At 43.6% G+C, this 12,623-nt stretch overlaps 1 protein-coding gene across 1 annotated transcript in view; it reads left to right on the plus strand.

The window, feature by feature from the left end:
• Nucleotides 1–12,623, plus strand: part of tmtc3 (transmembrane O-mannosyltransferase targeting cadherins 3) — a 43,176-nt gene that overhangs the window by 15,038 nt on the left and 15,515 nt on the right. Inside the window, exons 6-8 of the mRNA XM_083561185.1 lie at nt 73–245; nt 5,733–5,985; nt 10,593–10,741. Coding sequence (XP_083417311.1) covers nt 73–245; nt 5,733–5,985; nt 10,593–10,741 — 575 coding nt within the window. The remainder of the gene's footprint in view (nt 1–72; nt 246–5,732; nt 5,986–10,592; nt 10,742–12,623) is intronic.

The raw sequence follows: 12,623 nt of genomic DNA on the forward strand, positions 1-12,623 counted from the left end.
CATCTGATTTTCCCCCTCTGTCTGTGCGTCTGTCTGTCTGTCGGTCTGTCTGTCTGTGCGTCTGTAATGCAGTTCACGTTGCCCCTGCTGGTTGAGACGGTACTGCAGGTGGTACGAGGGAAGGACATGTTTCCGTATGCGGTGCTGCAGACTTTGCTGAAGCTGGTGGTGCTGGTCATCAGCACGCTGCTGCTGGTTATAGTGCGGGTGCAGGTTATCCAGTCGCAGCTGCCCGTCTTTACCAGGTGAGACGATCGAAATTTTTTTTATAAATAAATACGTTTGAAATGTTCTGAATTTCAAAATTCCATCACTACAATTAAAACACAACCCTACACTTATGATCGACACAAACATAAGCTCGTGGACACCTGAAGACTTCACTCCACTCTTCTGGGAATATGTTCCACAAGATCTAGTGGAGATTTGTGAGATTTCATTCAGATACTAGAGTGTTTGTAATGTCAGGTACTGAGGTAGTTGAGGTAAGGAGGTTTACATTCATCCCAAAGGTGCTTAATAGGGTTGATGCTTTACAGAAGGCCACTCAAGACCCATGTGAATCATATCTTCATGGAGCTGGCAGAGAGACATTGCCATGCTGAAACAGGTGTGGGTCCTGTAGTTCAAATGAAAGGAGAATTTGTCCTTTAGGGTTACAATTTCTGTAAATAATCCCACTTTCCTGATGTCCTCCAAAGGTTCAGGACTGCTGATGTTCAGAAGGTCCTGAGTTCAAGTCACTGATCTACTGTCTCTGTACGGACAGAAACTTGAGCTCAGGATTAACCAGAGAACACTAAAGCTGTGAGACTACATCGTTACCCGCTAAATACTTTCAGGAATTTTTGACACATTCTTTAGGAATTCTTTTCCTTCTTAGGAAGCAGGGGTCAAGGCGCAGGGTCAGACACGACAGAGCAGCCCCTGGAGCAACAAGGGCTTAAGGGTTTTGCTCCGAGTGGCAGCTGTGCAACACTGGGGTTTGAACTCATATCCTTCTAATCAGGATCTTAACCCCCTGAGCCACTGGTGTGCTTTTATCCTGATGGGCTTGTGGAGAAAATCAGAACTCCAGGGCAACTGTGAGCTTTTAAAGAGCTGAGTGCAAAAGTTTGTATACCCTGTGGCTACAATTTATTTGTTATAAATTTTACCCTTTTCATCCCATCGCATGAGGAATTGTACCTGTTAATTCTAAAGCCATGTATAGGACAATCAGCATGTCGCCATTTCCTTAAGTTGCCATTTCCTGTTATAATAATATACACTTTTCTGGAAAGATGTTACAATAGAGTTTGTGGAGATTTGTGCTCCTCAGCTACAAAGGTGAGGAGGTCTGGGGTGCTCTCAGCATGAAACATCTATTCCAAAGGTGTTCTACAGATCTTCATGGAGCTGGCTTTGTGACAACTACTTAGCGTGTCACGCTACGGCAGGTTTGCATTATTCGCTGTTCTTTTTACTGCTCGCTCAGTAGTAAAGAAAAGAACTTGTAATCTTTTAATCCTTCCAGACGCAGGAATGCGCAGCCTACGAAGTTGCTTCCTTGTGTAACTTAAAGCTAATCCTGTCTGAATAGTACAGTAAGAGCTAATTCACTCTAGTGTTGTTGTGTTTTTCTTTTTCTTCTTTTTTTTAGCTTAAGGCAATGCAGATTCGTGGATTAAATGAGACTGGAAGCGGTAGAAACGAGTCCCAATTTCAAACGGTTCGGCTCCGCCCACTTTGTCAGCAGGGCCGGTTTTGCCCCATTAAGCATCAGGCATCAGAAAGATAATGTCTTCCACAAATCTACACTTCCAATTCCACACTGTCAAATGTCAATAAAAACAGAATGCAATGATTTGCAAATCTCAAGAACCCCATTTTCTATTCACATTAATAAACCGAAAGAAACATATAAAATGTTTAAACTAAGAATATATACCATTTTAAGGAAAAATATGGTCGAAAAAATATATCTTTTGTCCCTATACATCTTGGATCTGAGGACACCAGTGGCTAATGTTTTGGGAGAGGAATGCTCTGTCATACGTGTCTGATACAGGATTCAAGCTGCTTAACAGTTTTGGGTGTCCTTTATTGTATTTTTCATTTTATCATCAAAACGTGAAAGAACTAGACTACAGGCAGGCCATTTTAGCACCCGGACTCTTCTACTAATGCACTCTGATACCAGCAGAGACGCGGCTTTTTGATTTAAGCGCTGATAACAAGCTGAATGGTCCTTGTCCTCTTTAGTCTGAAAGGCCGTGGTGTCCATAGTTGTAAAAAAAAAAAATCCATTTGCCTCAGTACATTTTAAAAGAGCTTTGGCCCAGAGAGGATGGTGGCATTTCCGGATCATGTTCACACATGCCTTCTTTTTAGCATGATAGAGATTTACCCTGCATTTGTGGATGACATGACAAATTGTGTTCACAATGATTCCTGGAGGTGTTAATGAGCCCAGGCAGTGATTTCAATTACAGAATCAGAAGTGTTTTAAATGCAGTTCCACCTGAAGATCACACCCATCCAATATTAATTTTTGACCTTGTCCATTGTGCACAGAGATTTCTCCAGATTCTTTAAAGCCTTTGATGATGATATTGTGTACTGATTTGATGTTTCAGAACATTATTCTGAATTTGTTTCACAATTTGTAGACAGCTTACACCGCATACGGAAACATGTCCTTCCCTCGTACCACCTGCAGTACCGTCTCAACCAGCAGGGGCAATGTGGGCAGGCATACAGACAGACAGGCAGACAGGCAGGCAGACAGGCAGACAGGCAGACAGGCAGGCAGACAGGCAGACAGGCAGACAGGCAGACAGGCAGACAGACAGACAGACAGACAGACAGACAGACAGACAGACAGACAGACAGGCAGGCAGACAGACAGACAGACGGGGGGAAAAATCAGAAGAAATAAATGATTAAAATAAAAAAAATAAATAATAATGAGAATTGAATTGCAGATAATTTATTAGCTGTTAAAAAAAGTTAAATAAAAAAAATGAAATGAGTATAATATGAACATATTTAAATTATTATAAAAATTATTACTATTAGCGTATTTTTTTTATTACATAATTATTTATTAAAGTATTTTTTTAAAAATCTGAATTGTATCGCAAATCATTCATTTGTTAAATAAAATGAAATACAATTAAATACAAAATAAATTAATAAAAACAATTAATGAGTATAGGAACATATTTACATATGCTCACGAACATGTCAAACACTTGGAAGCAATCTGAGGAAAACAAATGCTCGAATAGAAGTTCTGCTGCGAATCGGACGGGTTTTTTTTAGCTATGTGTTTCCCATAAGGATGAATCTAATAAATAGATGGAGTCTCTAGTATCAGAGTTTCTGAACATTCAGAGGTAAAAAAAAAATATAAAAAAGTAAAGATAGGTGGAGCTTCACCAATCTGTGAAAGACTGTCTACAAATTGTGGAACAAATTCAGAATAATGTTAAACATCAAATCAGTACACAATATCATCAAAGGTTTCAAAGAATCTGGAGAAATCTCTGATTTGCAGCAGTACTTCTATTCGAGCATGCTGGTGTAAAACATCTGCGAAAAGAAAGCATTTGTTTTCCTCAGATTGCTCCCAAGTGTTTGACATGTTCGTGAGCATGTTCTATGAAAGTGCTCCAGCTGTTTTCGTCGTGCTTCGATTCATAGCACTGCTGGTAAGTTGTTGAATGCGAGGACGAAACCAAATTCAAGTTTAATGAAACAGTTTCAGGCTCGTTAAAACCGAGTGAGATTTACATCCAAGTCGCATGTTTTTGCGTTTGGTTTTATTGTTGTGATTATTTAATTCTGGCAGCACAGGTTTTAATAATCTCTGCATTAAGGCGGCGCCAGAACAAGCAAATCATTTACCATCCACAGAGTAACTGACGGAACAGATGTGTTCCCATGTGAAATGCTTCTGTTTACCTCAGACTGGCTTGAAGCGTTTAGTTATTTATTTATTTATTTATTTATTTATCGATCAATTAGAAAAGTAAAACCTTAATCAAATCTCTTTCTGCTCTTCTTGCCCTCTCCCGCTGTTCCTGCCCTGTCTCTCTCCCGCTGTTCCTGCCCTGTCTCTCTCCCGCTGTTCCTGCCCTGTCTCTCTCCCGCTGTTCCTGCCCTGTCTCTCTCCCGCTGTTCCTGCCCTGTCTCTCTCCCGCTGTTCCTGCCCTGTCTCTCTCCCGCTGTTCTTGCCCTGTCTCTCTCCTGCTGTTCTTGCCCTGTCTCTCTCCCGCTGTTCCTGCCCTGTCTCTCTCCTGCTGTTCTTGCCCTGTCTTTCTCCTGCTGTTCCTGCCCTGTCTCTCTCTCCTGCTCTTCCTGTCCTGTCTCTCTCTCCTGCTCTTCCTGCCCTGTCTCTCTCTCCCGCTCTTCCTGCCCTGTCTCTCTCTCCCGCTCTTCCTGCCCTGTCTCTCTCTCCCGCTCTTCCTGCCCTGTCTCTCTCTCCCGCTCTTCCTGCCCTGTCTCTCTCTCCCGCTCTTCCTGCCCTGTCTCTCTCTCCCGCTGTTCTTGCCCTGTCTCTCTCTCCTGCTTTTCCTGTCCTGTCTCTCTCTCCTGCTCTTCCTGCCCTGTCTCTCTCTCCTGCTCTTCCTGCCCTGTCTCTCTCTCCTGCTCTTCCTGCCCTGTCTCTCTCTCCTGCTCTTCCTGCCCTGTCTCTCTCCCGCTGTTCTTGCCCTGTCTCTCTCCTGCTCTTCCTGCCCTGTCTCTCTCTCCTGCTCTTCCTGCCCTGTCTCTCTCTCCTGCTCTTCCTGCCCTGTCTCTCTCTCCTGCTTTTCCTGCCCTGTCTCTCTCTCCTGCTCTTCCTGCCCTGTCTCTCTCTCCTGCTCTTCCTGCCCTGTCTCTCTCTCCTGCTCTTCCTGCCCTGTCTCTCTCTCCTGCTCTTCCTGCCCTGTCTCTCTCTCCTGCTCTTCCTGCCCTGTCTCTCTCTCCCGCTCTTCCTGCCCTGTCTCTCTCTCCCGCTCTTCCTGCCCTGTCTCTCTCTCCCGCTGTTCTTGCCCTGTCTCTCTCTCCCGCTGTTCTTGCCCTGTCTCTCTCTCCCGCTGTTCTTGCCCTGTCTCTCTCTCCCGCTGTTCTTGCCCTGTCTCTCTCTCCCGCTGTTCTTGCCCTGTCTCTCTCTCCCGCTGTTCTTGCCCTGTCTCTCTCTCCCGCTGTTCTTGCCCTGTCTCTCTCTCCCGCTGTTCTTGCCCTGTCTCTCTCTCCCGCTGTTCTTGCCCTGTCTCTCTCTCCCGCCGTTCTTGCCCTGTCTCTCTCTCCCGCCGTTCTTGCCCTGTCTCTCTCTCCCGCCGTTCTTGCCCTGTCTCTCTCCCGCCGTTCTTGCCCTGTCTCTCTCCCGCCGTTCCTGCCCTGTCTCTCTCCTGCCGTTCCTGCCCTGTCTCTCTCTCCTGCCGTTCCTGCCCTGTCTCTCTCTCCCGCTGTTCTTGCCCTGTCTCTCTCCCGCTGTTTCTGCCCTTTTTTCTTTTGCTTTTCTAGCCCTCTCCTCCTGCTGTTCTTGCCCTCTCCCTCTCTCCTGCTGTACCTGCCCTCTCTCTCCTGCTGTTAATGCCTTCTCTTTCCTGATCATCTTGCTCTCTCCTACTGCTTTGTATGTTCTGAAGTCTGAAAAGTATTAAAAGCGCAACATTTTGCACGCATCATTTATTATGTCGATGTCGATTTATTAAATCATCTGTGATTCTTGCGAGTAAAATCATCGGATCTGTTGGTCGCAGGTTTGACAACCCGGCAGCCGTCAGCTCCTCCCCCGCCCGGCAACTCACCTTCAACTACCTGCTTCCTGTAAACGGCTGGCTCCTACTCAACCCATCCGAGCTGTGCTGCGACTGGACCATGGGCACCATACCTTTGGTGGAATCTGTATTAGACCTCCGCAATCTGGCAACCCTGGCCTTCTACATGCTCCTTGGCCTCCTGGCGTATCACAGCCTGCGTCACGCCCACGGTTCTGCCAAGACCGTCCTCATGGTGAGATGCAAATGTCGACCAGCCATCGTTTATAATTAAACGTTCGGTAATAATAATAATAATAATAATAATTAAAAAAAATTCTATTTTTTAAACATAATTATTTATTTTTTTTATTCGCAGCGTGAGCTTTTAAAACGCTTTTCTCCAAAGCACAGTTTAGTAGCTTTCTCACTTTTTCTGCATTTTGTTGTTATTGTTTTACTCTGAGCTGCTGTTCGCTTATAGCGAAAGCGCAGACGTTAACGATACATAAAAATAAATAAATAAATAAAACCCTGAACGTTTTTAAGAGTGAATAAGAACGAAGGGAATGCAGAAAAAAAAAAAAGAATTTCCGGAGTTTAATGTTCTATTCATGTGGTACGGTTTTATTTTTATTCTGTCTGCTGGTGAATAACAGGGAAATAAAAGCCAGGATTAAATTAGACGACTTGGCTTTTGATGGGTTTTTCTTTTTTTTCTTTTTTTTTTTTACAGCTACATCGTAATAACATACGTAATAACACCTGGACACGTCTCGGTCTAAGTAGCGTTGCGATACGTCGTATTCACGTAGCAGCAGCGGTGCTGAGAGAACACACTCGAGAAACGGTGTTGCGACGAGAAATCGATCTACATATCAAATATTAGTCACAAATTATTGGTCATTTTTTTGGTTTTTTTAATGTATGTGTGTTTTGTTTTTTTCCCCCCTTCGTTCTCCCCCTTTTTTTTTTTTTTTTTTTGGTCCAAAAAACCCCAGATGAATCCTCCTGCATTGTTGACTGCATGTGTTTGACCCCTGACAGTTGCACAACTTCAGACTGTCGCTGCTTCTTGTGTTCTCACAAACACACACACACACACACACACACACACACACACGTACTCAAAACACTTTTGGAGTTCAAGTTCTTCTGCGATAACATTCGAAACGAATCCATCATCCGCCGAACTTCCTTTCTCCGCCGAATATCCGTTGACACGCCGAGACCACAAATCAGCGCGAACGCACTCTGCTCCAGAGTTCGCCGTGGTCCATATTGTTCATCCGCTCTCGATAAGTTGCATAAGGACGTTAATCTGTTTGGACTGGCCCCGCTTCGCCGTTCTCAAACTTCCCAGTGTTAAGACCCGGGACACTCAATCTTCTCCGGTTGGCAGTTTTTCATTTTACAGAATGTGTGTGTTGAACCGTGCCAGTATTACACACAGCGCACAGCTTGAGGACGTCTCGGGGAAAGCTTTGATCGCTGTTGTTTTTAAATCCCTGTTGGTTTTGGCCAATGGGTGTCTAGTACAATCAGACGTCTATGAAGACGCAGGTTTTTTTTCGCACCTTGACACGTATTTATTTTTTTTTTCGCTGACAACCTGTTTTGACCTCTTTTGAAGTCGGCGCCAACGTACCCTCGGCAGAACAAGGCGTCCGCGGCGTAGACAAACGAGCGGCTTATCGCGAACGAAAACACGACACCTTCTTGTCGTTCGGTAAACGTATACATTTTCAGAGGACACAAAAAGGTTCGTGCCCAGGGGGGTAAATCCTGAGAGCGGCGTGTTGTGAGAGACAGCCGTAACAAAGTGGGCTATTAATCAGGACGAGGGAAACGCAGGTGGAAATTTGAATTCGTTTTTATTTTTCATTCCATCAATCATGTAAAGATTTTTTTTTTCCCCTTTGTACAGTTTCGTTTCTCAGGGTTTCGACCCGCCGAAAGGATTTGACCGTAATCGTCTACTTTGCTTTGGTTTCTTCACCGACTGATTCTTATGATATTTGTTTTGGTGACCCCGGGTTTCAGACAAAGCCGGCGAGCGATTAGCCGTGGAGTATGGCGCGCTCCCGTCTGAGCGGGAACAATGAGAGCGTTTCTGCTCGAGCTGTTTTGCGGCCCATGGCGCTCGAAAGAAATCCTTCTTTAGATAATCCCCTAATTTGATTTAGCGCCGTTTCCGCTTCCTCTCCTAAATCGCTCGGATCAAATGCAATTTCTATTGACCTCTAATACTTAGCGAGAGGAATACAGTGCGTAATACGAGCTCTAAACCAAAGCGCTAAACCAAACTCGGGCAGGGGGGTGAGGGTGGAGGTTGGTGGGGACTCGGCTGAAGTGTAATGTTATGCAAATTCATTTAGTATTATATACGTTACATGCACTAGTTAGTGGACACCCGAGCATATGATTGGTATGTGCTTCATTTTAAACATCCCATAAGATACATGGGACGATGTTCCTCTAGATCTTGTGGAGATTACTGCTCATTTAGCTACAAGGCGTCAGGAGGCCTGGAGTGCCGTTCACATTGATTCCAACGCAGGAGATCTTCCACACTTAGGTCTCCTAATTTAGGTGAAGGGAATATTTTTATCAAGGCTTATTAGGGTTCTGTTTATTTTTTTTTTTTCCTCGATCGGAAACTTTCTGTGGGAATTAGACGTGAGTAAATTGTGGGGGGGGGTGAATCTGTAGCAGGGAATGTAGTCGTGGGGAGAAAGGCAAAACATATTGCAAGATCTTTTCGGTCAAAACAACCAGATTTAATGGAATTTTTGTGGAATTTCTACCTGCACATTCATCAATCACACGCACACTTACTGCAGGGTTACTGAGGCCACGCCCCTTACACGCACACTTACTGCAGGGTTACTGAGGCCACGCCCCTTACACGCACACTTACTGCAGGGTTACTGAGGCCACGCCCCTTACACGCACACTTACTGCAGGGTTACTGAGGCCACGCCCCTTACACGCACACTTACTGCAGGGTTACTGAGGCCACGCCCCTTACACGCACACTCACTGCAGGGTTACTGAGGCCACGCCCCTTACACGCACACTCACTGCAGGGTTACTGAGGCCACGCCCCTTACACGCACACTCACTGCAGGGTTACTGAGGCCACGCCCCTTACTGCAGGGTTACTGAGGCCACGCCCCTTACTGCAGGGTTACTGAGGCCACGCCCCTTACTGCAGGGTTACTGAGGCCACGCCCCTTACTGCAGGGTTACTGAGGCCACGCCCCCTACACGCACCCCGCATTTCCTCTATCAGATAACACATCGTTTCTTAAATCCTTTCATGTAAATTACGTAAATGATAAATGTTGGAACGTCTGGATGTTGGATTGAGGAAAACCTCACGCGGGAAAATCCGCAGACATTTTGTACAATCGATGTGTCTGCGACATTATGGGAAGAGTTTGCAGAAGAACCACATATGAATTTTCATAATCAGGTTATGATGAGGTGTTAATGCAGTGTATATAGAGGGGCCTCCTTATCATCATCGTATTCATCATCTCGACCAGCCATCGTTTATAATTAAACGTTCGGTAATAATAATAATAATAATAATTTTAAAAATTCTATTTTTTAAACATAATTATTTATTTTATTTATTCGCAGCGTGAGCTTTTAAAACGCTTTTCTCCAAAGCACAGTTTAGTAGCTTTCTCACTTTTTCTGCATTTTGTTGTTATTGTTTTACTCTGAGCTGCCGTTCGCTTATAGCGAAAGCGCAGACGTTAACGATACGTAAAAATAAATAAATAAATAAAACCCTGAACGTTTTTAAGAGTGAATAAGAACGAAGGGAATGCAGGAAAAAAAAAAAAGAATTTCCGGAGTTTAATGTTCTATTCATGTGGTACGGTTTTATTTTTATTCTGTCTGCTGGTGAATAACAGGGAAATAAAAGCCAGGAGTAAATTGACGACTTGGCTTTTGATGGGTTTTTCTTTCTTCTTTTTTTAAAAGCTACATCGTAATAACATACGTAATAACACCTGGACAAACAAAATACACTTTATGGAGAAAGGCGTCTACACCTGAGCCTAAGATTGGTGTGGTTTGTCTTTTTAAACACCCCAAGGGTGTTAGTAAAGTCGGTTAGGTGAGTTGTGAAGACCCAGGGTGCAGCCAGCGTTCACATTCCTCCCAATAGTTGAAGCTCAGTAGCTGGAGATCTTCCACTCCAACTGATGTTAAGCAGAGCTTCATGGATCCATTGATCTTCATGCTGGAACAGGTTTAGGTCTCCTAGTTCACACGAAGGAAAAATGTCATGCTTCCACAACAAAAGATGTCCGATACAGGAGGAGAAGAGAAGAGTTTATTCATCCCACAGTGGGGAAATTTCCATGTTATAGCAGCAAAAAAAAAACAAAAACAAATATGAAGCAAAGACAAAAATATAAAAAAAAAAAAATCAACTATCAAACTAATTGCACCAGGTTGCACCATGTAAATTATTGTTTAAAAAATCATGTAATGTGTATTACGGTTACTGGTGCGCCCCCTAGTGTGCCTCCAACTCTGCGGTTAGAGTTTGTTGAAGAACCACAAGTCCGTTGTCCCAACACTTTTGACCAAAAGTGTACGTGTCCATTGAATGGACGGGGGGAAAAAAAAGACTGCCTTCTCCTTTTCTCTCACTCTATTTATTTGTATTACTCTCTTCCTGCCCATCAGGGTTTTCTTGTCAGCACCTCCCGGATGTAGGCCTCCGTCTAGCTGTGGAGGTCTGGAAAAAAGAAAAAAAGATGTATATGTAAGCGTATGTCTAGCGCTAATCCTGTGACGAGTGATGCTGATTGCCGGCTCTCGTGTCTCTTTCCTCAGGCTCTCTCTCTGATCGTTCTGCCCTTCATCCCAGCCTCCAACCTGTTCTTCCCGGTGGGCTTCGTGGTGGCCGAGCGCGTGCTCTACGTGCCCAGCATGGGCTTTTGCGTCCTGGTGGCTCACGGATTCAAGAGCCTGGTGTCCCGAGGGTAAATCTAACAAAACGTTCTTTATTTCTTTTCCTATGAAAAGAGTTTCCCGTACGACCTGCTGAATGGTAATAGACGTGAAATGGGTCGTGGATAATAATAATTGTAATAATCAATAATAATAATACAGTAATCTGACGTGGCAAAACGCACTGTATAAATAAAAAATATTTGGACACCCGACCTTAAGATTTGGTATATTCCTCCTGAACGGTATCATTTCCACTCTTCTGGGAAGATGCTCCATCGTAGAGGTTCCTGGGGTGCAATCAGCATGAAGAATTCATGACTAAGCTGTTTAGAGGTTCAGGAGATCTACGCTTTCCTCTCCAACCCATTTGAAGCAAATCGGAATCGTCATCAGAACATTTTATCGATCCCAGTGTGAAATTGTTGGGTTGCAGTCGCGCACAGGAAAAAGAAAGTAAATTTAAATATGAGAAATTTAAAAAAGAAAATACACGTATTAAATGATATATCAAGTATTTACAGTATATTTTCACGAATGTCCAATCTTATTGAAATCAACTGTATGAAATGAGTAGCAGCAGTGAAACAAATAGCAAAAACCTTCAATGATCGAATTTATTACACATGTTAATATTATTATTATTATTACTATTATTATTATAATTGCACTAAAATTATTGCGAATATTTGCCCAAGATTTTATTAATGTGTGTGTTTTTGAGGTCATGATACAGGTCCTTACCATGATACCATCCATAATGGTCTTTAAAAAGTTTTAAATTTGACTAAAACCTGCAGAAACCATGGATACTGCATCCAAAAACAATATATTATAATTGTGTGATTTTGCATTGGTTTACACCAGAGCATGACGTTAAATCACGGTGGCAGCAGCATCAATGCTTGGACAAGGGTTTTTGATAGGGTTCAAGATCAAGGGATATCAAGATCAACTCGAAACACGATCAAGATCGTCAGTTTGAATCAATTAAATTTTATTGTTATAGCACTTTGAACAATGGATGTTCTATAATTCTTCCATTCCGCAAAACTGCTTCGAGACACAAGTTCACTTATATTTAAATGTATCCGCGATAGAAGGAGAAACTCCCTTAGAGGGCATAAGGAGGAAACCTTGAGAGGAACCAGACTCAAAAGGTGAACCCATCCTCATCTGGGTGACACCAAGAGTCACCCGAATGATTAAAGTCATAATATATCATTAGAAATAATTGTCAGTGAAGGAAGTGCTTCAGAAGGTCATGAAAAAGATTTGAAACTAAAACCCGTAGATCAAACTCAACTTGGAAGTCCTACACGGTATCAAAAAGTTGAGACTCGCTCCGTTTACAAGAAAGTCATTTATTTATCTACGTTTCCACAAGATCACCTTCAAAATAGTCCCCTTGCAACAGCAAAACAGCGCCCCCGGTGGTGTTCTGGAACGACGTCTTCTTTTTAAAGCATGTCGAAGGACCTTCTGAGATTCGTGCCAGATCTCTGCAACGGGGTCTAAACGCTGACCTTTGAGCAGCATCTTTATCTTTGGGGAAGAGGGCGGAGTCAAAGCGCAGGAGCCCAATCTGGCGAGTAGGGAGGGTGCGGAAGTGAGATCGCGTTCCCGGCGAGAAACTCGTGTAAAAATTGGAGACTTGGTAACCCACGTGGGCAGAGTACACTGACTTATGAAGGTTCGGCGCTCCCTGTGACTGTGCGTGCAGCCTTGTGCTGCCATCTGTTGGCGTGTTGCGGAACTCGTCTCAACTTTTTGCTACATCTCGAGTTTGATCAGATCAGTTGAAAACGTAAAAACATAAAAACAGGATAATCATCACAAATCATCAGAAGACTATGCAGGCTAATTCCTAGAAAAACACCTTTCACTATTAAAACCATATGAAATCAACCGCAT

This window comes from Silurus aristotelis (assembly GCF_946808225.1).
Source record: "Silurus aristotelis genome assembly, chromosome: 14".
Taxonomy (NCBI): Eukaryota; Metazoa; Chordata; class Actinopteri; order Siluriformes; family Siluridae; genus Silurus; species Silurus aristotelis.